This window comes from Hordeum vulgare, chromosome 3H (genome assembly GCF_904849725.1).
Source record: "Hordeum vulgare subsp. vulgare chromosome 3H, MorexV3_pseudomolecules_assembly, whole genome shotgun sequence".
Lineage (NCBI taxonomy): Eukaryota > Viridiplantae > Streptophyta > Magnoliopsida > Poales > Poaceae > Hordeum > Hordeum vulgare.
In genome coordinates, this window is record NC_058520.1 from 466,243,532 (window position 1) to 466,270,668 (window position 27,137).

Below are 27,137 nucleotides of genomic sequence, written 5' to 3' on the forward strand. Positions count from 1 at the left end.
GCTTCAGACATCAAGAATAAACATGTTGTAGATATTAATGTTAACTTGATATTTATTTTATTTTATTGTTGTAGTCTCCTCCTCCTCAGTGCATGTACTATCACTGGATCGACACGGAAATGCCGAAATGGGTGGTGACCGAGATTCGTGAAAGAGGTTGTCGTGCATGGCCTAGTTTGGGCGTGGAAGAGCGCCGTCAGAAGGCGGAAGCAGAGGATAAAGCAGAGGAGCAGAGAGAGTGGCAAGAGTACTGTGTGAAGCAGAGAGCTATGATTGATGAGATGCAGAAGAAAAACCGAGAAGACGAACTTCGACTAGCGGAGGTTTATAGACAGTGACAGGAGGCCCGCGAGGCTGAGAGGGAGAGAAAGAAAGAAAGGGCTCATGCGGCCAAGGCAACACAAGAAGTTGCTCATGGAAAAGGAAAATATCCACATTGGACTGAGTAGATTTATTTTATTGTTTCTTAATTTTTGTCAGTTGTATCTTAAATTCTGCAAGTTGTATCTTGATTTCACCAAGTCGTATCTTCATTTCAGCAATGTTTATCTTAATTTCAGCAAGGTGTTTCTTCATTTTAACATGTTAATTTCAGCAAGTTGCCTCGCCTTCCCTCCATTTCTTTCCCGCCTCGCTTTCCCGCCACTATTTTCCCGCCTTGCTTTCCCGCCATATTTTCCCACCTCGCTTTCCCGCCATTTTTTTCCGCCTCGCTTTCCCGTCATTTCTTTCCCGCCATTAATTTCTTGTCTCGCTCTCTAGCACCTATAAAACCCCCTCCATACTAAGGTGGGTAAGCAGTGTAGTCTAGTGGGTGACTCTCCTCAAGATGTCTCATTATCCTTTCGATCATAGTTTTCACTCTGGTATGTCCGAATGTCTTCTCCGATTAGCTAGCAATTTCAAGATAGACAATAGAATAGTTTCATGGGACGAACTCAACAGTAGTGACACGCTATTGAATGAGGTTGCTCACGCAAGCTAGGAAGGGGTGGCCTCCAAGGACATATGAGGAGATACAGAAAGAACTTATGCGATTGAATGAAAGATAGAAGAAGAAAGGCCAACACATACACGGTGGAGTAAAGCATCATTTTTTATGGATGGACGATAGCGAGGACGAAGGTGATATCTTCATGCCGAGTACCAAGGACAATATTACTGCATCGTCGAAGGACAAGAGCGCAACATCGACGACGGCCAAGAGTAGCGCTTCGTCGAAGGGCCAGAGCTCTGCATCGTCGAAGGATGACGACGACTTTATGTAGTTTTTGTATGACGATGCATCTTAATTTCAATAGTTTAATGTATCTTATTTTATGCAAGCAATTTTCAATAGAAAAAATGCATCGAAATATATCAAGAACTTTTATTTCATCAAACTACATAGATGTCTTATATCTACATCTGGAAGTTTGAAACTAACATAGTGAGATACAATAGTTCGCACACATAGATAGACAAATCACCCTACGCGACGACGGTCGGCTGGACTTTCCCGACGACCGGAAGGTGAAAAGCGATTAGGGGGTCTGTGTTCACGAAGACCACGGCCGTATTGTCCCTCATGTTCCTGTGTCTGCGACTCATGCATAGGTGGTGGAGTCTGCAATCCATATTGAGATGATGATTCAAAATTATAGGTGTATGGTTGTGACTCGGAAGCGATATAAGATGGGCTGATAACGTCCTCCCCAAAAAACTCATTTAGCATTCCTGAGAGCCTGCATTGAGTATCATGGGTTTTTGTGAGTATTTCTTTGTGTACGCCATGCTGGGTTTCTTCATCTCCCCATGATGCATCATTAATTTCCTGCACAGAAAAAATTGTATGTAAATAAAAGTCATGTAAATGTTATACACTTGTAATTTCTTATTATACTCGTACATACCTGACCGCTGTTGTAGCTTTGTGATCCCTCGCCTGTAGTGTGTTTGTTTGTCTCGGGCAAACGAGTCTCCTCGGGCATCCTGATCCCTTGTGTGGAGGGATATGGGTGAGATCCGTCACCTTGGGTGTATGCGTCATATCCTGTATATGCATCATGGTCCACGAAATGAGTGTGCTCGGGCATCGAACCCAAGCCTGGAACATGTATCTGGGATGTATGCCCCTGTAGTGGCAGAGACGAGTCATGTCGTGGAACTGTCATTGTAGTACTCGGACCCTCTCCCCACCGTCTAGACGACGACGGCGCCGCACTCGTTCTAGCTGACCTCGGTTCTGGAATGTTGTACGCTCCAGTGGCAACGTCATTCTCTACACTGCATCTCGCAATCTTTGTGGTGACAATTTCGTCAATTCTTTTGAAGACCGTCGTTGCTTGAGTACCAATTCCCCGGGCTCGCATTCCTTCCCTCGCCATCGCCCCTACTTTGTTGCAAATATCAATCTGAAAAATTGGTTGTTGGTTTCTTGAATTGTTCATGAAATGATGGACCTGAATAGCAAGATGTTGATGATTACCGTGGAGTCACGATAGTAAGCTCATAATGTGTCTATCTGTCTTTGTAACTGTTTCATATGTGTGGGATGTGTTGACCTCATAGGTGGTTGACACGTCAGTCTAGTACGCATGCTCATGTGATACCAATTGTAGTACGCTTGTGTCGTAGTTGCATCGTAAGATCTACATAAATAAATAATTACATCACCTTCTCTATTTTGTATGTACATAATTAAATTACCCTAAGTAAAATTACCTTTGTTGATGCACTAAATTTTATAGAGCTTCATTATTCCACTGGTTTATCCATTAAATGTTTTCTACATTTCAATCGACACCATATCTGCCCATATTGCTCATCCTGAAATTTAGATAACAAAACGTAAATTTTATGAACTAAAAAGACATTAACTATTTAGGCAGGTCACATCTTTCTTACTTATGAGTTTCTTCGTCGATACATCTTGGAACCGGTGGTGGAATATCTTGATGTAGACCAAACTGTCTCATGACACGGTCAGGATTGTACAGTTTCACAAACCACAGATATAGTAAATTGCAGGGAGTCATCCAAAAGGCACTATCTCTCACGCATTCCACTCGGATGAATTGCGAACCAAAAACCATTTTAATGTGTACCTAGTCCATGGGTTCCATGTGATTAGTGAGTCGTCAAGAAGCTCAAACTGATCATGGTATATGGGGTAACAATTTTCGCAATTTTAGTAGACCATTTTTTCCGACCGAGCGTCCACCGGCTGGACATAGTTACAACACCCGCACCATAGTCGTACGGGGTTGCCGGACCTACTATGTGGGGTCGTCCTCAAGGTAAGTATTCCCACGACCACAACTGTAGAAACTCGTACGAGACACAAAGTAATGGAGCTTTAGCTATGAATGAAGTTTTTTGAGTGGCATCACACAACCCTCGGTATGTGTGAGAAAGGATAGCAGAACCAAAGCTATATGGTGGATCCACGGGTAATGGTTCATCCATTATCTTTGCGGCAAAGTAGATGAGACTAGGAAAAACTACCTCCTCGTGAGAATTCGAAAACATCACCCCAAATAGCCACATCAAATATGCAAACAACTGTCTCTTCGTGGTCTCAAGATCACCATAGCTAGATAAAATTTTGAAGTTAGTACGAAGCCAGCTGAGTGGGACACCTCGAGGCGGACCAGAACGGTCTGTTACGGGCATTGCAAGCCTAAGACGGCAAGAGACATCTTCTGGCCAAGTAGGAGAAACTCGTGGAGGGACCACTCGCACTCATCTAATTGGTAAAGCTGTGATCATTGACAATTCCGCGGCAATCCGCTTCGCGATGGATGCATATGACCTTCAACTCCTTTTTATCAGACTGATTCACTCTATGCTGTCGGTGTATGGCAATTGCATAGCTATTTATTGCTTGGTAAGCAGATTTCTTATTTGGGAAAATCTGCCCAACAGCCAGACTTCCCGCTTCTAGGCCAGCAACAGAGTGAAATTCATTGGTGATGCTCATAACTTGCAAAAACTCTGGATTCATTAGTACAGCAACCGCCTTCTCAGGAGGAACAACTTCATCATCATCTGATTCCGAAGAGGCAGAAGAATGACCATCATCGTCATCATCTAGCGCCTACGGCAACCCCTCCATATGTGTCTCATGTCAACGACCGCACACGAATATCGTGTGTCATACACTTGTTGGCCACATGTTGGTTCCGATGGGCTAGCGTTGGGGGCTACAGTAATGGTCAACTCGGCCTCACCGCCCCCGCTACTGCACTCAGCGACATCAGTGGCATAAATGAACTCCAAATAAACCATAGGCTATCCAAACATGGAGTTATTGGGATTGCTTGCAAACCGCATGTACAACGCCCGTGCTTTTTCACTAGTAACCCGTCGTAGAACCCAACGATTTCCTTCCTCAACCACGAAAGCCTCCATGGTCATTTGTTTTCCATCCATCGCTGAACCAAACACCGCTTGGATGCACCTTCTGACTGCCGCATACCCTACATTAACCATGTCTCTCACTACAACTGTAGTCATCCCGCACCAGAAGGACCATCGCATACGATGTCCCCATAGAACACTAACAAATTTTCCATAGTACGTAACGAGCAGCCATATTTACATCATTAGACCGTTAAAAATCATATTATTATATTTATATTGTAATAACATCGAATAATAATCGTCTATTTACATATAACAATTTGACAAATATTCACAAACGACTGTACATCTACGTATAATAATTTATATTGTATCATTTTTCGCGACACTACATCTACAAAAAATTACAAGATCAAATACAATATGTCATTCATACCTCTGGTTTAATAAAGATATCCTTCCGAATACAAAATATGCGGGAGCATGAACATATAACCAGTAAAATATCAGCGAATTCGACCTATTATCACATAAACAAAAATATTATACACATAATTGTTTCCTGCTGCCAAAATCATATTATTATATTTATATTCTAAAAACATCCAATAATAATCGTTTTTTACATATAACAATTTGATAAATATTCACAAACGACTGTACATCTACGTATGATATACTGTACCATTTTTCCCGCTTTACATCTACAAAAAAATACAAAATAAATTACAGTATGTCATTCATACCTCTGGTTTAATAAAGATATCCTTTCGAATACAAAATATGCGGCAACATGAACAGATCACGAGTAAAATATCAAAAAATTCGATCTATTATCACATGAACAAATATATTACATAATTTTTTTCCTCATGTGAAAAGTTTTAAAATACATCTTTCATGCATAAACATATCACCAGTCATATATCTACGACGTTGACAAATTATCGCATAAACAAAAATATTCATGCATGCGAACATAACCTACGAATATGAACAAAAATATTTGTACAAACTATCACTAGTCATATTATTACATGTTTAACAAAAATATTAATTATACACAATGATGTGTCTTGCATGTAAAATTACTACACAAAATGATACATTACCGTCTACATAAACAGAAAATACATACTTAGAAAACTAATCAAATAGACTAAAATTTTCGTGCATGCGAACAAAACTTACGAAGATGAATTGATCTCTTTTTTTTAGAGAAGGAGGTCAAACCCCCGGCCTCTGCATCAATCGATGCATGCAGCCATCTTATTAATTATTCCACAAAGGTCTAACAAGAGTCTACATCAATCCACCCAAAGCCACCACTCACACCTACAAACTCGATAATATGGAGTGCTCTCACTCCATATATCTAAGACCGGTGTTGTTTCCAATCCATCCACATAATGTATCGGGAACAACAGCCGGTGCAGCACACCTAAAACGCACACCTCACGCACACGTTTTACCAGCCGTCATCATCTTCGAACCACTGACCCATCTTCAGGAAAGAGATCCGCATCATCCTTGCCAGTCCAATCATCCGTCGACGCCACCACGGCGCCCAACGGCGCCACCGCCCTGCGCTCATCCGTCCAGCTGTGAAGACTCCGGGAGATCTGCCGTGCGTAGCACCTGCCAACCAGGCATGACTCAGCGTAGCACCTGTCGGCCACGCATGATTTGACAACTCCGCCGAAATTCCGTGCAAGACGAAGCCGCTCCACCTCCTGCCTCAGTCCGCCAGCGCTGCTCCACAAACGATGCTCCCAAGAGAGAAACGGCACCGCAGTACCGCCATCGTCCGATCTAGAAGACCAAATCCTAGGGTTTCCTCCGAAGCAATGCCCACCAACAACAACTGTGCAAGACCCACACAGTGCCCACCACCACTCAGCCCTCAAGGCGACGCCTTCAGGAAGGCTTGATGAATTGATCTTACCTTGATCTATCTTTTTTCAACTGCAACATATTCGAAATCCAACCCAAAAGATAAGAAATCTTGAATCAAAGTGAAGGGAGGAGTGTGTTCTTCAGCTAGAGAGAAAAGAGAAGAGAGAAGAGAGAAAGAGAAGAGAGTTCCTGCGCCGGTCGGAGTGAGCAGGTTATAAGGAGGAAATCGACATTGTTTCCTCGGTGGGGAGGGGGAATTTTGCGTGAGAATCAGCGACGTCAGCGCGGAATTCCACGCAGTCAACAACAGTATCGGTCGCCTCGTGCCGTGGCGGCAGGGCCCATCTGCTGCGGCCCATTCCGTGTCGTGGTTGGTTGCAACGGGATTCCCTGCCAGCCGCCTCATCTGGTGGCGGCAGGCCCCAGCCGCCTCATCTGGTGGCGGCAGGTGACACGCGTCACCTGGCGCGCCTGCCGCCACGAGGGGTGGGGGTTTTTCCTGTAAATCGCCAGCGCGGGTGGTCTTTTCCGACAATTGCACTTAGTGATCCTTTTAGACAAAAATTCGAAAGAAGGATGTGTGGAGGAGAATGTTCCGGGAATTTTCCTATTAAGGGATCAATATGTGTGTGTGTATATATATATGTGTGTAATATGCAACATGAAAGTATAATCTTTGAATCTGTATATATATTAGTTGTGAATCATCTCAATTGTCATGATTTTTCTATTTGCCTACCAGTGTAAATACAATCATTTTACGGTCAAAAGTTGCACATAAAAAAATTATTCGTTGCCCAGGGTCATTTCAGACAATTCACAGTCAAATCACATTTGTTTCAGCCAATTTCCACAGCTGAAAGTTCACAGCTCGCAGCTCAACCAAACACAGCCTAAGTTTAACTCAACAGGGAGCTAGCTTGTCCCGGTTCTGACAGCGGCTTAAGGTGTCGGGGAAGGAGCGGGTGGGCTTCTTCTTGACTCCGGGAAAGGTGGCGCCAACGCCTTCGACGGGGGTAGCCGGAGAAGGAGAACTGTGAAGAACAGTCGAGGGCTGGAGTCGGAGGGGAGGGGTTGGAGGCCCGGTCGATCATGGAAGGGATCTGTTTGCAGTCAGCTTCTAGCAAAATCGCACCGGGATCTGTTTACACCGTAACGGATGATGGAGCGACGTAAAACAAACAATTGTTAACGTATTCTGTTACTCTCGTTATCAGCTTACGTTACATTTCCACGAACCAAACACCTCCTATATATTTCAGCTACCATCTGCTTCCCCTTTGTCAGATGATTCACATGGGGTGATACTTGATGTCAATAAGAGAGAAAAGAAGATAGCTGCATGCAAGGTAATCGTCTTGATCCTTCAACCGGAGTAAGAAGTTTACTTAGAGCGCACAAATTAACTCACAAAGAGCTCAAGAGATGGGGGCATAGGTACAGCAACACGTCTCACTGAAATAAGGTGAACTAATAAACACAGCCTTCTCAGGGTATTCCAATCTATTGGAAATGTCATGACAAGTTTTACTCATGGTAAGAGTTAACAAAAACAAACTAGAAATCTTCCCCTCAAGAGACAAGAAAATATCGACTAAGGGAGATGGCAAAGGTAGACTAATAATATACGCTCATAGCTAGATGGCAAATGTACAGTAATAATGTACGCTCATGCTAGGCGTCAGCAATCAGACATGGTAACCTGTGAGGGTAAATCCACTACCAATGATCTCACCGGCACAAAGCCATGCATACAACTCGATGCCAAACAATGCGGCAACCCCTACTTGCTCAACCTTCAGGTCCTTTCTGTTTTTGAGAAAGAACTTTACACCATCAACCTCTTTCCAGAAAGACTCGTAACGGCCAGGAATGCTGCAACAAACATGTTATCGATCAGTAAATATATCAAACTTCCGATAAGACAACAACGTAAATGAAATACAGCTGTTAAATTGTCCAGTTTTATGCAAAATTTTGGAATATATATTGAACTATGCAATATAATCAATTAATTATTCTTTATTTTGAACCAGTTGTCAACTTGTCATATTTAGTTAAATGGTTAAATAGGAACAAACATAACCCAGAATACCAATGTGCAGAAACCAGACATAACCCAGAATACCAATATGCACAAACCTACATCCCGACCTTAATAACTTCAAAGATATGCATGTAGTTTCCTATCCAAATTCCAGATAAGCTTAATATAAACTGACATGACCATGCAGTGCTTTTTCCCAATAGACAAGGTAGCAAACCAAACTATTTTATAAACAGGGGAGGATACACAACAGATTATTATTTAAACAAAGCAGAATTCATTCAGCATTAAGATACCTGACATAACTAATGAACATCCATCTAGTAGAAGCCATATGATGATCAATCAAAAGGAAGATAATCTAAAATTTAAGACTACTCCTTTATTCTTAAGGTGGTGTCCACAAGTAGCTTAGAACCCGTGGAAGCCTGAAGCCTTAATATTATCATCAGTGATATAAAATAAAACAGCAACACTGGAATTTACATTGGTTAGAAAAGCCTGAATCCTCAATATTTTGAGTGATATAAATCATCATAAGGGATAACGACGACCAGGTAGGTGGGCCGTAAAATATGTTGTAGTCTATTTGCAAGAGATAGCCTCATGGCTGCCTCGACATATGGCGGCAATATAATTCCACTACAAAGCCTGAAACTCACCTTTGGGTTTTTATTCTTGAAACCTTGCTAGCTATACTAAACATAAAAACAAACAAGGAAACAGTTTACTTTATTTCAGAGTGCCCAAACCAAACTACAATCAGGTGGAGCACTTTTGCATCCCCAATTCCCCCTCCGATCACTAAACCTCGCAAGCTGCAGCAAGAAAAAAAACCACAACACAACGCACCATCCTTGGCACGCAAGCTGACAGATCGAAATTGCTACTCAGACCAAACAAACACTAAGGAGCTGTTCGGTGATCCTCCAGCTCCCTAAAATCTAAGAATCTGCAGAGCACCCTTTTCCCCGCTCCGTAATTTTTAGCTGCTGCTTCACCAACTCCGGGAGTGGAGTTGCGGAGTCGGAGGGCCTCCGAACAGGCCCTAAAAAGGCGTATGTATTGCACGCTGCAGCCCAAAAACGTTCAACTTCCAGGTTCCAGCCATATACTCTACCAATTTAACTTGTACAGCCAGCACTAGTTATAGCAACTGAATCGGAAGTTAGAAGGCGCAAGAACAGATCAACATCAGGAAACAATCTACGACGCAGGAGCACAGAAGAGATGACACGGCGGTATCGGTCAGAATCGAAGGGGCTAGGGGGAGCGTACGGACCTGGCGAGGCGGGTGTAGAAGAGCTGCTTGGAGAGCTCCCGGCACTTTTCGACGGTGGGCGGGTCGACGACGTACTGCCTGTTCCTCTCCATGAGCGTCCTGTGGTACTCGCACCCGCGCTTGGCCGCGTTGCTCGCCGCCTCGGACGCCCTGGACTGCATCGCGCTCCCGTGCTTGGCCGCGAAGCTCGCCGCCTCGGACGCCTTGGACTGCAGCGTGGCCCCGTGCTTGGCCGCGAAGGTGGCCGCCTCGGCCACCTTGGACTGCAGCGCGCCCCCGTGCTTGGCCGCCAAGCTTGCCGCCTCGGACCGCAGCGCGCCCCCGTGCTTGGCCGCCAAGCTTGCCGCCTCGGACCGCAGCGCGCCCCCGTGCTTGGCCGCCTCGGCCGCCCTGGACTGCAGCTGCGCCAACGCCGCCCTGGACTGCAGCTGCGCCATCCTCGACGCCAGCGCCGCCATGGATCTGCCCGCCGTTCACAGGTGGAATGCGGAGGATGAGAAGATTAGAGGTAGATCGGGAAGCACAACACAAACTAGGAGCGACCAATTTGATGACGGGTTTCGTTCGTTGGTTCACCTCCGCTTTCTTTCTTGATGGGGGGGGGGTTTATGAAGAGATTCCAGAAGACGTAATAACACAGGCAGGCAGGCAAAGCCGTACGGCCTGTTTTATAGGGGCGCTTTGCACAAGTAGATTCCGTTAAGCGTGCGATTGGTACGTTTACAACCGTATTAAGAGTCCAATCCAGATAGACTTATGGTGAATAAATACTTGCAGCACAAGATTTGGAGTCCTGGGAAGGGTTTTTTTTTTTTTTGAAAGGGAGGCAAAAGATATGCCTCGTATATTAAGAGTCCTGGGAAGTTTGAAACAGGTTAGATAACAAACGTGGAACGTGTGCAAATCACAATGACGTAAACATGTACTGTAGCAGATTTGCATCGTGCAAAAACGATATGGCAGAAATTCATACACAACCAAGTCATCGAGGTGTATTACAATATGTAGAACAAAAACCAGTTACAGCAACACCAGGTACACAGAGTCCATGCTCATCGGCATAGCCCAGGCATACAACATCCTCCCGGACACAAACAAGAGTAAGTTTTGCACGTCCTTATTTCAGTTGAGGAGGCAGAATAAAAAAACAAATAACAAGCCAGAACAGTAACAAACTCCACCACATCACTTGGTCCACCAGTGAAGGAAATCCTTGCGCCTGTTGATCTTCTTCTGGAGCTGGAGAACCCCGTACAGTAGGGCCTCAGCAGTTGGAGGGCACCCAGGGACGTAGATGTCCACCGGAACAATGCGGTCGCATCCACGCACAACAGAGTAGGAGTAGTGGTAGTATCCACCACCATTGGCACAGCTTCCCATCGAAATCACCCATCGTGGCTCGGGCATCTGGTCATAAACCCTGCAGAGCAAGTTACAAAAACATGAGCACTAGAGAAAAATGAGCTTGTGAGACAGACTGAATGACCTTAAATCAAATCATCCCTGAATATTGATTGCTACAGTCAGAACTCAGAAGACGTTCACCAATTCTTCTCAGGTGCAGAAATGTATCCAAAAGGAGAAGCATGGGCCATACTAAGAAGCTAAGTACTCCCTCCATTCCATAATTCTTGTCGTGGTTCTAGTTAGTTCAAAATATGGAACGGAGGGCATATAAATCTAGCTTTGTTCCTAGGGGATGAAGCCATTTATTTCTATGTAAACCGAGACATTCACATATCACAATCATATACTTTCTCTGATTAATAGTGTAAGCAGTTTTAGCATTTGATCATCACTATGTAACAAATTACCAATATGAATAATATCAAATTGACATTACTAAATTGATCATGAAATATATTTTCATTTATACAATTGCTTTTGTTTGAAGGTCAGGTCTGGCGCAGTTGTGAAGTACTCCCCACTTGTGAAAAGAGGTCCTGGGTTCGACGCAGCCTCTCTGCATTGCACTCTGCAGGGGAAAGACTTGCCTCGTATAATCCTTCCCCAGAGCTCACCTGGGGTGGGAGCTTCTATCACTGCGTAAAATTCCTTTTGTTTGAAACAACATGTTTTTCTGAGAAATTACTTACTTTGACAACTGTGTCAATGTGGTAAACTACTTACAATGTGCATCCAGAGGGAGTAATTCTTAAGGTGAAACAAAAGCACAATAATCGGTTACAAAAATTATCAGATTTAAATTCTTTTTATGTTCCACTCTCTTGGCTAAGCGAGTTCATGCACATATGAAGTAGCCCGTGCATGTTTTCTTCCTTTTTGATACTACTGTGTTGAAATATAGAAATATTTTGATATTAACAGCACCACATTATCACAGGAAATAGGATATTGAAACTTAGCAAGCCTAAATAACCTATGTTCACACTCTATCTAACAAGTCAGCAAATGCTTCTTCACTTGTAAGATTGAGTAATCGAGAGTCTAAGAGCCTAAGAACTAATCATGGGATTGGCCCAACCTAAACATAAAAACAACTTATGTTGTGAAATCTCTTCATCCATACAGGGAAGATACTAAAATTATGGTGTTCGTCACAGGCTTCTGCTTCTGCGGTATGCAGACAGCATGCTTGCAATCATAATGTATTGATAGTATTTAGCACTAGGGGTGCTGAAATGTATATGCATTTCTATGTTTCATCCTCTGAAGTGGTCCATTTACACAAACCACACATTCCAATGATCAGGGTTGGTGTTGTTTCTGACAGGTCTCCAATTCAAATACACAGATTGTGAAAAAAGGACCTAGGACGTGTTGTTGTTCATTTTGTGACAAGTTTCCAAATCAGATTTGAAACTGGGGAACGAGAACTTCATACACTATGAGAGCGCATAAATCACATTAGTGGTCTGTGCCGGCGGGAAGATCCCCACAAACAAAGGTTTATGGAAGAACTTGTTTCGGATTCAATTGATTTCTACTTAAATTATGGTGTTCATCCCAGGCTCTAGTTCTAGCAATATGCAGTAGGCAGGCTCCACAAACAAAGGTTTGTGCAAGAACTTGTTTCGGATTCAGTTGATTTCTACTAAAATTATGGTGTTCATCACGGGCTCTAGTTTTAGCAATATGCAGTAGGCAGGCGTGTAATCATGATGTGTATTGATAGTATTTAGCACTAGGGATGCTGGAATGTAGGCATTTCTGTGTTCCATCCTCTGAAGTGGTCCATTTATGCAAACCACACATTCCAACAATCAGAGTTGGTGTTGTTTCTAGCAGGTCTTCAAATCAAATACACAGATGGGGAAAATGGAGTTAGCAATAGCTGGTGTTCATTTCGTGACAGGTTTCGAAATCAAATTTGAAAATGGGGAGCAAGATCTTTGTACACTATTAGAACGTGGATAACATTCGCATTCGTGGTCTATGCCAATGAGAATATCCTCACAAACAGCGAATTCGATAAAATAAATATTTGAGCAAGAACTTGTATCCGATTCAATTGATTTTTCTAATAAAATCCCTTCCGAGATCTAAGCGGGCTCACCCAAATCGGGCGCACGCATGGAAATCTGAGCAGCTACGGAGGAGGGAGTTTGGTACCGACTTGCGGAGGGCGGGCGCCATCTTGTTGGTGAGCGTGCCGGCGACAATCATGCAGTCCGACTGGCGCGGGGACGGGCGGAAGATGACGCCGAATCGGTCGAAGTCGTAGCGGGCCGCGCCGGCGTGCATCATCTCGACGGCGCAGCAGGCCAGCCCGAAGGTCATCGGCCAGATCGAGCCCCGGCGCGCCCAGTTCATGAGGTCGTCCACCTTGGAGACCACGAACTCGGCCGCCTTGGACCCGGCCGCCGGCGGGGGCACGCCCGCGTAGGGCGCCGGTGGGGTCGGCGAGGCGCCCGCCGCCGCGGCGGCGGAATACGTCCGAGGGGCGGAGAGGAGGGCCAGCCGGGCCGTGCGCGGGAGCAGCGCCATGGTCGTTGCCTAGGGTTTCCTTCCTTTCCTCGTGGAGGGGGATGTGGAAGCGTGGGCGATTGGGCGTTCGCTTCTCCGACCTCTCTCTCCCTCTCTCTCTCTCGCAGTCGGACGCGGCTCGTGGTGACTGGTGAGGGGTGCGGGGTCGGTGTCCGTCCGTGCCGGGCGCAAGCCTGGAGTGCGGACGGCCCAAGCCCAACGCCTTAGACTGTGGGCCAGCGGTTGCGTGCTCAACCAGGCCCAGTACATGAATGGGCTCAAATTTAGCGTTCGAGCACGGCCTGAGCTGCCTCGCCTTGGGCCGGTCGTGGTCACCGGCGGCAATCCCCCCGTCGCCCTCGGTCAGATCAGAATCAACTTTGTATTCTGCGGCTCCTGTGGATTCAGGTCAGCAAGCAGCTTTCCCGTGGATCGACGAGGGCATATCCGAGGAATATGTGCCTAAACTTCGGTGAGACGGGACCTGTAGCGAACTTGCTGTGGAATATCCCTTTCAGTTTCACGGGCACACGATTCGCCAAGATATGTTGGCGGCCGCGCAATAACGGTCCTTCCTCCAACAAGATTTAGCGCCGGCAGGATGCAGGAAAAAGGAAACGTCACGGTTTCTTGCAGCCAGAAACACGTGGGGCCAAAAAGTCTTGCCACCTTGCTCAAACGTTTGGAGACGGTTAGTCCCGAATCTAACGAAACGATTGTGAAGGAGGTTTTCGGAAGCAAAAGAACGAAAAATAGCGATATAGAAAAGGATTCTGCAGCTGCTTGATGGAGGGTCATCGGTCTCTTGAGTTATCTCTATGACTTGGCTTGTCTCCGTGGATTTGATGATGTATGTGATCTTCTGATTTGGAGTTTCTTTGCAATGTAGCAGTGTGAGGATTTAGTCCAGATGTAGTTGATTTGTATTCATTTTCGCTTGTTTTTCTTTGTTGATTAACCGTGTAGTTCTCTTTTGCGATTACACATATAATCATCATAAAAACAAATATGCTTGTCAAGCAATTTTGCATAAAATTTTTTGTAAAAAACTAAAATTACTATTACCTTTGAAAAAATATATGCCTCGCCGAAACGTAGTCTACAAACGTCCTCCACCATTATCATGGTAACGTCGGAGAAAGAGAGAACCAATCGCCATATCAAGATCTGAGAGAGCACCATTGCATACAAGATTAGGCAAATATTTTACATGTGCTTAGGAAAAACTATCTTACACAAACTTTTAAGTGTAAATGGGTGTTTTCCCCGTAAAAATAGAAAAAGAAGACTTTATAAATGATAGTTGATTGGCAAATGCAGGCGACCACAAACGCACAGAATCACATGCACACAATTAAGACGCAGTACTTTTTATAACTGTCTATGACGGCAACCTTTTAAATGGTCAACAAAGTAGAAGTTTGTAAACTAATATAAAAACGTTTAAATCATTAAAATAATGATCTAAATGCTTTTATATTAGTTTACGGAGGAAGTACCAGGATATATGTCATGAGTTGTGCATGGATGTTCACCAATTTGTGAGCACGAAGTAATTGTCACTTTCTCACTATTTGTATACTAGTCCTAATTTATGAGTCAAACTGTTACAAAAGGAATCAAACACGCAAAGTTGTCCACCTACATGACAAAGCCTGCTTCGGAAAGACTAAGGCCCGCTTGGTCACAATGTAGATCTATACACCCGGAATTTATTTACATGTGTAAATCACAAGTCGCAGTGTAATTTTCATCAGAAATAAAAATGACCACCAGAGGTCTGTATCACTTAGAGAGCTATTACGACAATCCAAGCGGGGCCTAATGAGTTTGCTGCTAGCTGTGTTGGCTGGAACAAATTCGTAATTTAGCTCCACTTTGTTCCGCGTCCAAGCTTCTATTTGCACACAATTATGAACTTATTAAGCATTCCCTCCATTCAGAAAGTTTTAATGTTGCGGTATGAACTACTCCCTTCGTTCATAAATATAAGTCTTTTTAAATGTTTCTCTATGAATTACATATGGATGTAATTATAATTGCGGATCCAGGACCCACGCCTGTGGGGCCTGGGTGCGGAGAGCAAATAATTCCTTTATTATAGTATATTTACATTGCATATGAACTGTAGCATGCATGGGACCTGGGTTTTGATTCAGTTATGGATCTGGCCCTGTGTATATAGACATGCTTTAGAATGCAGACTCATTTTGCTCTGTACATAGTCCTTAATGAAATCCCTAAAAAAACTTATATTTAAAAACGGATATGAACTAAAATGACTGAATAAACACATTAAAATGCAGCCTCGTGTTCCACAACGTGTTTTATGGATGTGTTTTCTGTTGCTTCTGATGTTCTTTGTATTACCTTGATGTTTTTCTTTTTTGCAGAAAGTATTACCTTCATGTTTGATGAACAAATTGATTTTTTCCCTGAGAAAGAAAGAAGAAAATATTTAAGGTGCAGGGCAGCAATTCAATGCTTGAGACAATATCGATCGACCGAAATTGACTTTCGTCAGAGATCAACTCATGTACTTATTCTTTTTGTCAATCCATAGATAGATGGGATACAGCGAGCCTTCACCATTGCCAGGCGGCCCAACGAAGATACTCTACTCACAAATTAGTCAATAATACTGCTACACTAGCTAATACTGCAAGCCTCATACATTATTATCGAGTTCGCCATTGGCGCTCCAACACCTCACCCTTAATTAGTTTCCTGCAACGGCCTACCCAAACTCGTACACACCAGCTAATCAGGCAAGCAAATCAGAATCAGAAGATATATCAGATACAGAATCCCCAAATTAATCGTAATGAAGCACGGATGGATGGATGGATGGATGGATGGATGGATCAGTTCTTGACGCCGAGCGGCATGGGCATGCCGTCCTGGACGGCCACCGGCAGCGACTCGAGCTTGCAGTCGAGCGGCAGCAGCTGGCTCTCCTCGACGAGCACCCGGCTGATGAGCCGCAGCAGCGTCTCCTCCATGTCCTTGCCGTCGCTCCATGGGTGCACCTCGGCCTGGAGCAGTCCCGGGTTCTCGCAGATGAGCTCCCACACGGGGAATCCCTTGCGCGGCATCATGAAGTCCTCCCTGGCGAGCCGCAGCGACGGGCAGTAGTCGCCGCGCCCGTCGCCGAGGTAGATGAAGCGTTTCGTGCCGTCCGCCGTGGCGGAGGAGGCGCGGATGCGGTCGAGCACCTGGCCCTTGCACATGTTGGGCGGGCAGGTGCCGAGGCCGCAGCCGTGCGGGCCGGCGTGGAAGTCGTGGTGCGGCGCGATGCGGAGGCGGCCGTCGGCGTCGACGCGGCTGGGGTTGGTGTTGATCTCGGAGAAGTAGCCCCGGAGGCCGTGGTGGTCGAGGACGGCCTCGATGAAGAAGCGGTTGGCGTCGCTGAGGACCCTGAGGTCGCAGCCGAGGCTGTAGGCGGCCCTGATGGCGGCGACGACGTGCGGGTCGATGGGCGCGGCCCGGAGCACGTCGGCGACGTCGCGGAGGGTCTTGCCCTGCGCGTGCAGCTCCCCCATAACGGTGTCGATGAGGGTGTTCCACGGCATGGTGGGCAGCAGGCGGTCGAAGAGCTCGGTGGCGCCCAGGCCGTCGACGACCCAGTTGTCGCTGTCGACGTCGATGATGGTCTTGTCGAAGTCGAACACCACCACGACGCCGGCCATCTCGACGGTCCTTCTTCTTGGACTTGACCTGCGAGTTGGGACTTGTGTGCGTGTGCTGTGCGTGCGTGTGCGTTGAGGCTTTTGACGATGAAAGGGTGTGGAGGCGGGTGCGGAACTATATAGTTGCCCAGGAGGCGGGAAGATGCCGATGGAATATTACCAGATGCCTAAGAATAGGGGCCGGCGTCGGATCGGACTTGCTCCGGCGCCTTTCCGGAACGCGCGCGATGACGTTTTGGTTTCGGTGTCGATTCGGTTCGGCTTTATCATAGTTTATGCCGTGGCATATGCGCGCTCGCGTCTTTGCCTCCCGCCGCAAGAACACGCGAGGTGGCTTCTCGTGGGGTGGCCGTGAAGGATCCGGGAGGGGCTCCCTGCATGTGACCAGGGAATATTCTCTCTCGCGCGAGGTCCTGCTGCGCACTTTCGCGCCTCCGTCTTTTGGCTGGCGGCTGCTCGTTTCGACTGCAGAGATAGTAGTGCGCGAGTTTTGAACGCAGATATGTTTTCTCTCGCGATAGTCTCTGCTCGCTCCGCGTTCATGTAGTAGAGGTGGCCGCGGCCGCCGCCGGCGCGTCGTCGTCCGGCACGCCCGCCGCCAGCGCGCGCACGCGCTGCTCGATGTCTGCACACACAAATCAATGCAGTTTTGCACGTCAGAGAAAATGCATGCATGCATCAAAGTAAAAAATGTTGGAGTAGTTATCTGTAGAAACCTTTCATGCTGCAACTACTTTTATGTAGAGAGTGATCACTCTGGTGTTGCTTTTAATCGTAGAACGTTAGAAGAAACTAGTGGCACTACAGATAAATGCAAGGGTAAAAGAAAACAAAGGAAAAGAAAACTGTGGAGTGTGAAGTGAGAATGCAAGTCCGTGACATGAGCGCTCGCTGGCCGTGTCTTGGATTTTTTTCACTGCGGCGGCCTGCATGCAGTGCAGGTGAAAGGGTTGACCTGGGATGGATGATGGCTTTGCCAACGTTGTCACGTGGCAGTAGCAATATTCTTTTTCTTTACTAGCGAATGAATGTTCATCCATGGTTATGGTTTTGGAGGTAGGCGTGGAGGAATTCAAATTTAGAAACGTAAATCCAGAGGGAGGAGGTGGCGAAAGCAAGCAAGGAAGAATTCAACCACAACCCAACCCTGATGGCTGATGCAGAGGATGAGATTCCTGGACGAGGAGCTAGTGAAGAAAAGAAAGAAAAAATGCGTCATGGCTTGGGCACGGCACGAGGCGGGGCGCCTACTTGCACAGTCGCACCGGTCATCTCTCCTCCTTTTGACAATGTAGGCACGCCTGCGTACATACATACCGCGGAATAGTCTCGTGTCCGTGCAGTCCATGAACCGTTGTGCTCTAGTCTGTAGAGCACTCATCACAACACTGCACTCCCTCGCTGCTCATATTCTGGAAAACGTAAATCCTTTGCGAAGTGGACGCATTTTGAAAATAGATCCATGCGTTGGACCATCATTATAGTTCATGCAGAGCAAACGGATGACGGCGAACGAAATGGATCGCCCCATTGAAGTTGCTCTGATCCACTGGTTGTGTCAACCGCGTGCGTGGCCATTGGATTGTGACCCGCGGGTTCATTGAATCATGAGCTCACATGCAGACTTGGGTCGCGTGGAATCCTAGTCCCCTTCCTTCCCTTCCATAAAAAGGTGGACTTTCCACTTTTTCTAACTCCATGGGCCTTGAGGGACTTGTGCGCTTGGCCCAACAAGGTCACGACGTCTCTCCTCAGCCCATGCAAACCCTTGGGATGTGGTGTAACCCTTGGTGGACTTCCGGACTCCTCCGGAAGTTTCCAGAACCTTCTAGAAGCTTCCCGGTACAATACCAGAAAAACCCGAAACTTTTCCTGTAGCCAAAATATGACTTCTCATATATAAATCTTTACCTCCAAACCATTCTGGAGCTCCTCGTCACGTCCGGGGTCTCATCCGGGACTCTGAACAACTTTCGTTTTAGCATACATAACTCACTAATACCAAATCATCACCAAACCTTAAGTGTGCAAACCCTATGGGTTCGATCATGTCTAGCTTGTGAGAGAGGTTTTTAGTCAACGGGTTCGAAACATTCAGATCCATGTGTACTTTTGAAATCTCTATGTCATATTGTAGATCCTTCTACCATGCTTCACTTGGAACAATTCCAAACAACCGCTCCACTATACGAATCCGGTTTACTACTCAGAGTTATCCACATTAGTGTCAAAGCTTGCATCAATGTAACCCTTTACGACGAACTCTTTTATCACCTCCATAATTGAGAAACATTTCCTTGGTCCTCAAGTTACTAAGGATAATTTTGACTGCTGTCCAGTGATCCATTCCTGGATCACTCTTGTACCCCTTGATAGATTCATGGCAAGGCACACATCAGGTGCGGTATACAACATGACATACTGTAGAGCCTACGGCTAAGGCATAGGGGACGACTTTCTTCCTTTCTCTTTCTTCTGTCGTGGTCGAGCTTTGAGTCTTACTCAGATTTCACACCTTCACAACACAACCAAGAACTCCTTCTTTGACCGATCGATTTTGAACTCCTTCAAAACTTGTCAAGGTATGCATTCGTCGAAAGTTTTATCAAGCATGTTGATCGATCTCCATAGATCTTGATGCTTAGTGTTCAAGTAGCTTAATTGAGGTTTCCCTTTGAAAAACTCCTTTCAAACAACCCTTCATGCTTTCCAGAAATCCTACATTATTTCCGATCAACAATATGTCAACCACATATACTCATCAGAAATTCTATAGTTCTTCCGCTTACTTTCTTGTAAATACAAGTTTCTCATAAACTTTGTATAAACTCAAAAACTTTGATCATCTTATCAAAGCGTATATTCCAACTCCGAGATACTTGCTCCAGTCCATAGAAGGATCGTTAGAGCTTGCATACTTGTTAGCATCCTTAGGATCGACAAAACCTTCTGGTTGTATCACATACAACCTTTCCTCAAGGAAACCATCGAGGAAACAATGTTTTCACATCCTATCTGCAAGATTTCATAATAAATAATGTAGCAACTGCTAACATATTTCCAACAGAATTTAGCATCGCTATGGGTGAGACAGTCTCATCATAGTCAACTCTATGAACTTGTCGGAAACTTCTTTGCAACAAGTTAAGCTTTCTAAATGGTGACATTTACCATCATCGTCTGTCTTCCTTTTAAAGATCCACTTCTACTTAATAGCCTTACGACCATCAAGTAGTTCTTCCAAAGTCTACACTTTGTTTTCATACATGGATCATATCTCGAATTTCATGTCCTTCAGCCATTCATCCGAATACGGGCCCACCATCGCTTCTTCATAGCTCGTAGGTTCATTGTTGTCCAGCAACATGACCTCCAAGACAGGATTACCGTACCAATCTGGAGCAGTACATTTCCTTGTTGACCTACGAGGTTTGGTAGTAACTTGATCCGAAGCTTTATGATCACCATCATCAGCTTTCCACTTCAACTAGTGTAGGCGCCACAGGAACTTCTTCTTGTGCCTTGTTACTCATTGGTAGAAGTGACGGTTCCATAACCTCATCAACTTTCCACCATCCTCCCACTCAATTATTTCGAGGGAAACTTTTCTCGAGAAAGGACCCATTTCTAGAAACAAACACTTTGCTTCTGGATCTGAGATAGGAGCTATACCCAACTGTTTTAGGTGTCCTATGAAGATGCATTTATCCGCTTTGGGTTCGAGCTTATCAGGCTGAAACTTTTTCACATAAGCGTCATAGCCCCAACCTCTTAAGAAACGACAACTTAGGTTTCTCCAAACCATAGTTCATACGGTGTTATCTCAACGGAATTACGTGGTGCCCTATTTAAAGTGAATGTGGTTATCTCTAATGCCTAACCCAAAACGATAGTGGTAATTAGATAAGAGACATCATAGTATGCACCATATCCAATACGACGCGGCTATGATGCTCAGACACACCATCACACTATGGTGTTCCAGGTGGCATGAGTTGTGAAACATTTTTCATATTATCTTAGATGTTTACCAAACTCGCAACTCAGATATATATTTACCTCCACGATCACATCGTAGACATATTATCCTCTTGTCACGATGATCTTCAACTACACTCTGAAATTGCTTGAACTTTCTGATATTTCATACTTGTGATTCATGAAGCAAATACTCATGTATCTACTCAAATCATCACTGAAGTAAGAACTTAATGATATCCACTGCGTGCCTCAGCACTCATTGGACTACATACATCAAAATGTATCATTTCCAATAAGTTACTTGCTCGTTCCATCACAGGAAGACGAGGTCTTTAGTCATCTTGCCCATGTGGCATGATTTGCATGCCTCAAGTGATTCAAAATCAAGTGAGTCCTAACGATCCATCTGCATGGATTTTCTTCATACATTTATAACAATAGGCATGGTTCGCATGTGTCAAACGAAAAAACGAGTGAGTCCAAAGATCCATCAGCATGGAGCTTTTCACGCGTTTTATACCAATATGACTTAAGCGGCAGTGCCACAAGTAAGTGGTACTATCATTACTACTTTGTATCTTTTGTCATCAATATTATTAACATGTGTATCACTACGATCGAGATTCAATAAACCATTTATATTAGGTGCATGACCATTGAAGGTATTATTCAAGTAAACAGAGTAACCATTATTCTCTTTAAATGAATAATCGTATTGCAATAAACAAGATCCAATCATGTTCACACTCAGCGCAAACACCAATCAATATTTAGGTTTAACACTAATCGCGAGGGTAGAGGCAGCGTGCGATGTTGATCACATCAAGCTTGGAATTACTTCCAAGACACATCTTCACCTCACCCTTGCTAGTGCCCGTTTAATCTGTAGCTATAATTTCGAGTCAATAACACTTAGCAACTGAACCGGTATCTAATACCCTGGTGCTACTAGGAGTACTAGTAAGGTACATATCATATCATGTATATCCAATATACTTTTGTCGACTTTGCCAGCCTTCTCATCTACCAAGTATCTAGGGTAGTTCCGCTTCAGTGACTGTTCCCCTCATAATAGAAGCACCTAGTCTTGGGTTTGGGTTCAACCTTGGGTTTCTTTGCTAGAGCAGCAACTGGTTTGCCATTCATGAAGTATCCCTTCTTGCCCTTGCCCTTCTTGAAACTAGTGATTTCACTAACCATCAACAATCTATGCTCCAACACTATTTCTACTTTCCCGGTGTCAAACATCGCGAATAACTCAGGGATCGCCATCTCTATCCCTGACATGTTATAGTTCATCACGAAGCTCAGTAGCTTGGTGGCAGTGACTTTGGAGAACTATGTCAATCACTATCTTATCTGGAAGATCAACTCCCACTCGATTCAAGCGATTGTAGTACTCAAACAATCTGAGCAGATGCTCAAGGATTGAGCTTTTCTCCCTTACTTCGCAGGCCAAGAATCTTGTCGGAGGTCTCATACCTCTCAACGCGGGCACGAGCCTGAAGTTCCAATTTCAGCTCTTGGATCATCTCATATGTTCCGTGACCTTCAAAACGTCTTCGGCGTCTCAATTCTAAGCCGTTAAACATTACACATTGAACAATCACGTAGTCATCAAAAACGTGTATGTAAGATGTTCGCAACATCCACAGAGGACGCTCGGGGTTCAGGATACCGAGCGGTGCATTAAGGACATAAGCCTTCTGCGCAGCAATGAGGACAATCCTCAGTTTACGAACCTAGTCCGCATAATTGCTACTATCATATTTCAACTAAGTTTTCTCTAGGAACATATCAAAAACAATAGAGCTATAGTGCAAGTTACAACATAATTTGCAAAGACATTTTTGACCATGTTCATGATAATAAGTTCAATTAATCATATTACTAAAGAACTCCCACTCAAATTGACATCCCTCTAGTCATTCGAGTGACACATGATCCAAATTCACCAACTCAAGTCCGATCATCATGTGAGTTAAGTTGGCTTCAATGGTGAACACCTCTATGTTGATCATATCTACTATATGACTCATGTTCGACCTTTCTGTCTCTTGTGTTCTGAGGCCATGTGTGTACATGCTAGGCTCGTCAAGTTTAACCTGAGTGTTCCGTGTTTGCAACTGTTTTGCACTCGTTGTATATGAACATAGAGTCTATCACACCCGGTCATCAAGTGGTGTCTCGAAACGACGAACTGTCGCAACGGCACACACTCGGGGAGAAAACAATTCTATCTTGAAATTTTAGTGAGGGATCACCTTATAATACTACCGTCGTCCTAAGCAAAATAAGGTGCATAAAAGGATTAACATCACATGCAAATCATAAGTGACATGATATGGCCATGAACTTGTGCTTCTTGATCTCTATCACCAAAGCACCGGCATGATCACGATCGTCACTGGCGTCAAACCATGATCTCCATCATTGTCTTACCATCGAGGTTGCCGCGCCACCTATGATATTACTACTGAAGCTACTAAACTAGCGATAAAGTAAAGAATCATCACGCGCAAGAATAATTAAAGACAACCCTATGGCTCCTGCCGGTTGCCATAGCATCAACGCGCAAGTCGATATTTAAGTATTACAACATGATCATCTCATACATCAAATATATCATATCATGTCTTTGGCTACATCACATCACAACATACCGTGCAAAAACAAGTTAGACGTCCTCTAATTTGTTGTTGCATGTTTTACGTGGCTGCTATGGGTATCTAGTATGATTGCATCTTACTTACGCAAAACCACAACGGTGATATGCAAGTAGCTATTTAACCTTCTCCAAGGACCACCTTGGTCAAATCCGATTCAACTAAAGTTGGAGAAACAGACACCCGCAAGTCATCTTTATGCAACAAGTTGCATGTTAGTCGATGAAACCGGTCTCCTGTAAGCGTACGAGTAATGTTGGTCCGGGCGGCTTCATCCAACAATACTGCTGAATCAAGAAAAGACTAAGGAGGCCAACAATATGAATGTCAACGCTCAGAAACTCCTTTGTGTTCTACTCGATATGTCATCTACGCATACACCTAGCTCTCATGCCACTATTGGGGAACGTTGCATGGTAAACAAAAAAATTCCTACACACACATAAGATTTATCCATGGTGATGACTATCTACGAGAGGAGAGATCGGATCCACATACCCTTGTAGATCGCTAAACGGAAGCGTATATAACGTGGTTGATGTAGTCGAAAATCTTCATGGTCCAAATCACAGTCCGTCTAGTGATCTCATCACGATCCATCCCGCGATTCTGTCACGATCTAGTGTGATCTAGTGCCGAACGGACGACACCTCTGAGTTCAGCACACGAACAGATCGATGACGATCTCTGCCTCCTCGATCCAGCGAGTGAGGGCAGAGTAGTAGATGAGTTCTCCAGCAACAAGACGGTGTGGCGGCGGCGGTGGTGGTGCTATCTTGGCAGGTCTAGGCCTAGCACTATCGAAACCGCGAACGGAGGAGAAAACCATCTAGGGAGAGACAGGGGCGCCAAGGGCTTCGTGTGTCCTCTTGGGGATCCCCCTCCTCTCTATATATAGGTGGAGGGGCATGGCGAACATCCGCTCCAAGCCCTAGGGTGTAGCCAAGGGAGGAGGAGGTGGAATCTAAGTCCCCTTCCTTCCCTTCCATACAAAGGTGAACCTTCCACCTTTCCTAACTGCATGGGCCTTGAGGGACTTGTGTGCTTGGCCCAATAAGACCACGACGTCTCACCTCAGCCCACACAAACCCTTGGGACGTGGTGGAACCCTTGGTGGACTTCCGTACTCCTCCGGAAGTTTCCGGAACCTTCTAGAAGCTTCTCGGTACAATACCAAAAAAATTCAAAACTTTTTCGGTAGCCAAAATATGACTTCCCATATATAAATCTTTACCTCCGAACCATTTCGGAGCTCCTCATAACGCCCAGGATCTCAACCAGGGCTCCCAACAACTTTCGTTTACTACCACACATAACTCATTAATACCAAATCGTCACCAAACCTTAAGTGTGCAGACCCTACGGGTTCAAGAACTATGCACACATGACCGAGACACTCTTCGGCCAATAACCAATAGAGGGACCTGGATGTCCATATTGGCTCCTACATATTCTACGAAGTTATATATATCAGTTGAACCACCATGTCAAGGATTCAATTAATCACATATACTATTCCATTTGTGAAAGGATCGATATGGTTGACTAGAGGGGGGGGTGAATAGGCAACGACCACTTTTTAATTAATCTTAGCAAGTTAAGGTAAACAACATATGGGTTCACAAATAATACAACAATGGGGTGAACCCTAATGAAGCTAATAACGAGAGTTACTAAGACAAGTAAGAGATAGACGACAACATAAGCATACACAAAGTAAAGGTTAGAGATAACCACAAGTGGAACCGATGGAGACGAGGATGTGTTACCGAAGTTCCTTCCTTTTGACAGGAAGTACGTCTCCGTTGGAGCGGTGTGGAGGCACAATGCTCCCCAATAAGCAACTAAGGCCACCGTATTCTCCTCACGCCCTCGCACGATGCAAGGTACCGTGATTCCACTATAGGTGCCCTTGAAGGCGGCGACCGAACCTTTACAAACAAGGTTAGGGCAAACTCCACACAAAGCTTGGAGGCTCCCAACAAGACCACGAAGCTTCACCGCAATGGAATGTGGCTTCGAGGTGACCTCAACCGTCTAGGATGCTCAAACACCCAAGAGTAACAAGATCCGCAAGGGATTGGTGGGGGAATCAACTTTTCTCTTGGTGGAAGTGTGGATCTAGGCCTTCTCAACCAATCCCTAAAGAATCAACAAGTTTGATTGGCTAGGGAGAGAGATCGGGCACTTTTGAGCTTAGGGAGCAACAATGGAGCTTGGGAGGGGAAGAGATAAGGTTCCACAGCTAGAAGAACCCTTTATATAGTGTGTGTGTGGGGGGGGGGAATCCAACTGTTTTCCCCACTCTCTGCCCGAGTCTAGCGGTACTACCGCTGGGTGCAGCGGTACTACCGCTCGCACTCCAGCGGTACTACCGCTGGCTGCAGCGGTACTACCGCTGGCCCCCTGGTAGTGCATAAGAACTACCACCGCGAGAAAGTCTTCGCAAAAAGGTCCGTCCATGTACAACCGCTAGGCAGGCGGTACTAAGATCCTGGAGCGGTACTACCGCTGACCAGGGGCGGTACTACCGCTGGCTGCAGCGGTACTACCGCTAGGGCTAGCGGTACTACCGCTTGGCCCAGCGGTACTACCGCTGGGGGACCATTTGCAAAGAAGAAGGAAACACAAAGGCGGGAGCCACTCCAAAGATGCTGGCAAGGGGAAAATATGTGAAGTGTGCACGTGCAAAGATTGATTCCACCCAAACCTTTCCACTACGGTTCCCCTCTTAATAGTATGTCTTTCCTATGACTCAAATAAAGAGAATCGTAGAGAACGCCGACCTTCTGTTCCAGGAACGAGGGGGCGAGTCGTCTTGTGCCGTTGACGTGTGTTATCTGAAATCTTAATCACACACGGTTAGTCCTTTGCGGTACTGTCATCAATCACCAAAATTACTTAGGCATAAACTATGCCCCAACAATCTCCCCCTTTTTGGTGGATTGATGACAATACCGGATTTGCACAGAGAATAATATGAGAACTAAAAGATAGAGATATATGACAATAAGGAGCATATGACTCACAACATATGATGGAAATAAATCTCACACAAGTTCATGTCTCACAAAAGATAGCAAAATAGAAGCAAACCAAGTTCGAAGCAAAACACGAAAGATAAGCAAAGCAAAGCAAATTCGACTCTCAAAGCAAATCTCCTAGACTCTCTCCCCCTTTGGCACAAGACACCAAAAAGGGGCACACCTAACGCCACAGGTGGTTACTCCTCATCCTCAGCATCGCCACACTCGTCCGTACCCTCCAGGTCGTCCTGCTCCTCCTCTTCCTCCTCAGCGCCAGAC

General features: G+C 45.2%; 3 protein-coding genes across 4 annotated transcripts; all 3 read right to left on the reverse strand.

Annotated features, from left to right (window-relative positions):
- Nucleotides 1-7,706: 7,706 nt before the first annotated feature.
- LOC123444300 lies at nt 7,707-10,200 on the reverse strand. Its single transcript, XM_045120983.1, has 2 exons — nt 9,570-10,200; nt 7,707-8,115 (listed from the first exon to the last, which is right to left on the reverse strand). Exons 1-2 carry the CDS (start codon nt 10,025-10,027, stop codon nt 7,929-7,931), a joined length of 645 nt encoding a protein of 214 aa, XP_044976918.1. The 5' UTR covers nt 10,028-10,200; the 3' UTR covers nt 7,707-7,928.
- A 335-nt stretch (nt 10,201-10,535) lies between these two features.
- On the reverse strand, nt 10,536-13,628 carry LOC123444298 (NADH-quinone oxidoreductase subunit B 1-like). 2 transcript variants are annotated; one of them, XM_045120982.1, is made up of 2 exons: nt 13,147-13,628; nt 10,536-10,989 (listed from the first exon to the last, which is right to left on the reverse strand). In XM_045120982.1, exons 1-2 carry the CDS (start codon nt 13,515-13,517, stop codon nt 10,755-10,757), a joined length of 606 nt encoding a protein of 201 aa, XP_044976917.1. In that variant the 5' UTR covers nt 13,518-13,628; the 3' UTR covers nt 10,536-10,754. The 2 variants fall into 2 exon arrangements, with proteins under 2 accessions (XP_044976917.1, XP_044976916.1); XM_045120981.1 differs by having other exon boundaries at nt 13,087-13,628.
- Nucleotides 13,629-15,996: 2,368 nt separating this feature from the next.
- Nucleotides 15,997-17,412, reverse strand: LOC123444297 (inorganic pyrophosphatase 1-like). Its single transcript, XM_045120980.1, has one exon. The coding sequence runs from the start codon at nt 17,183-17,185 to the stop codon at nt 16,361-16,363; it is 825 nt and encodes a 274-aa protein (XP_044976915.1). The 5' UTR covers nt 17,186-17,412; the 3' UTR covers nt 15,997-16,360.
- Nucleotides 17,413-27,137: the final 9,725 nt, after the last annotated feature.

Excerpts from the sequence above, each read along its gene's own strand:
- LOC123444297 (XM_045120980.1), bottom strand. The coding sequence starts at position 17,185 with ATGGCCGGCGTCGTGGTGGTGTTCGACTTCGACAAGACCATCATCGAC.
- LOC123444298 (XM_045120981.1), bottom strand. The coding sequence starts at position 13,517 with ATGGCGCTGCTCCCGCGCACGGCCCGGCTGGCCCTCCTCTCCGCCCCT. Across the intron at positions 10,990-13,086 it reads CATGCGTGCGCCCGATTTGG|GGTTTATGACCAGATGCCCG; the intron begins GTGAGCCCGCTT and ends CTTGCTCTGCAG.
- LOC123444300 (XM_045120983.1), bottom strand. The coding sequence starts at position 10,027 with ATGGCGGCGCTGGCGTCGAGGATGGCGCAGCTGCAGTCCAGGGCGGCG. Across the intron at positions 8,116-9,569 it reads TTCTACACCCGCCTCGCCAG|CATTCCTGGCCGTTACGAGT; the intron begins GTCCGTACGCTC and ends TGTTTGTTGCAG.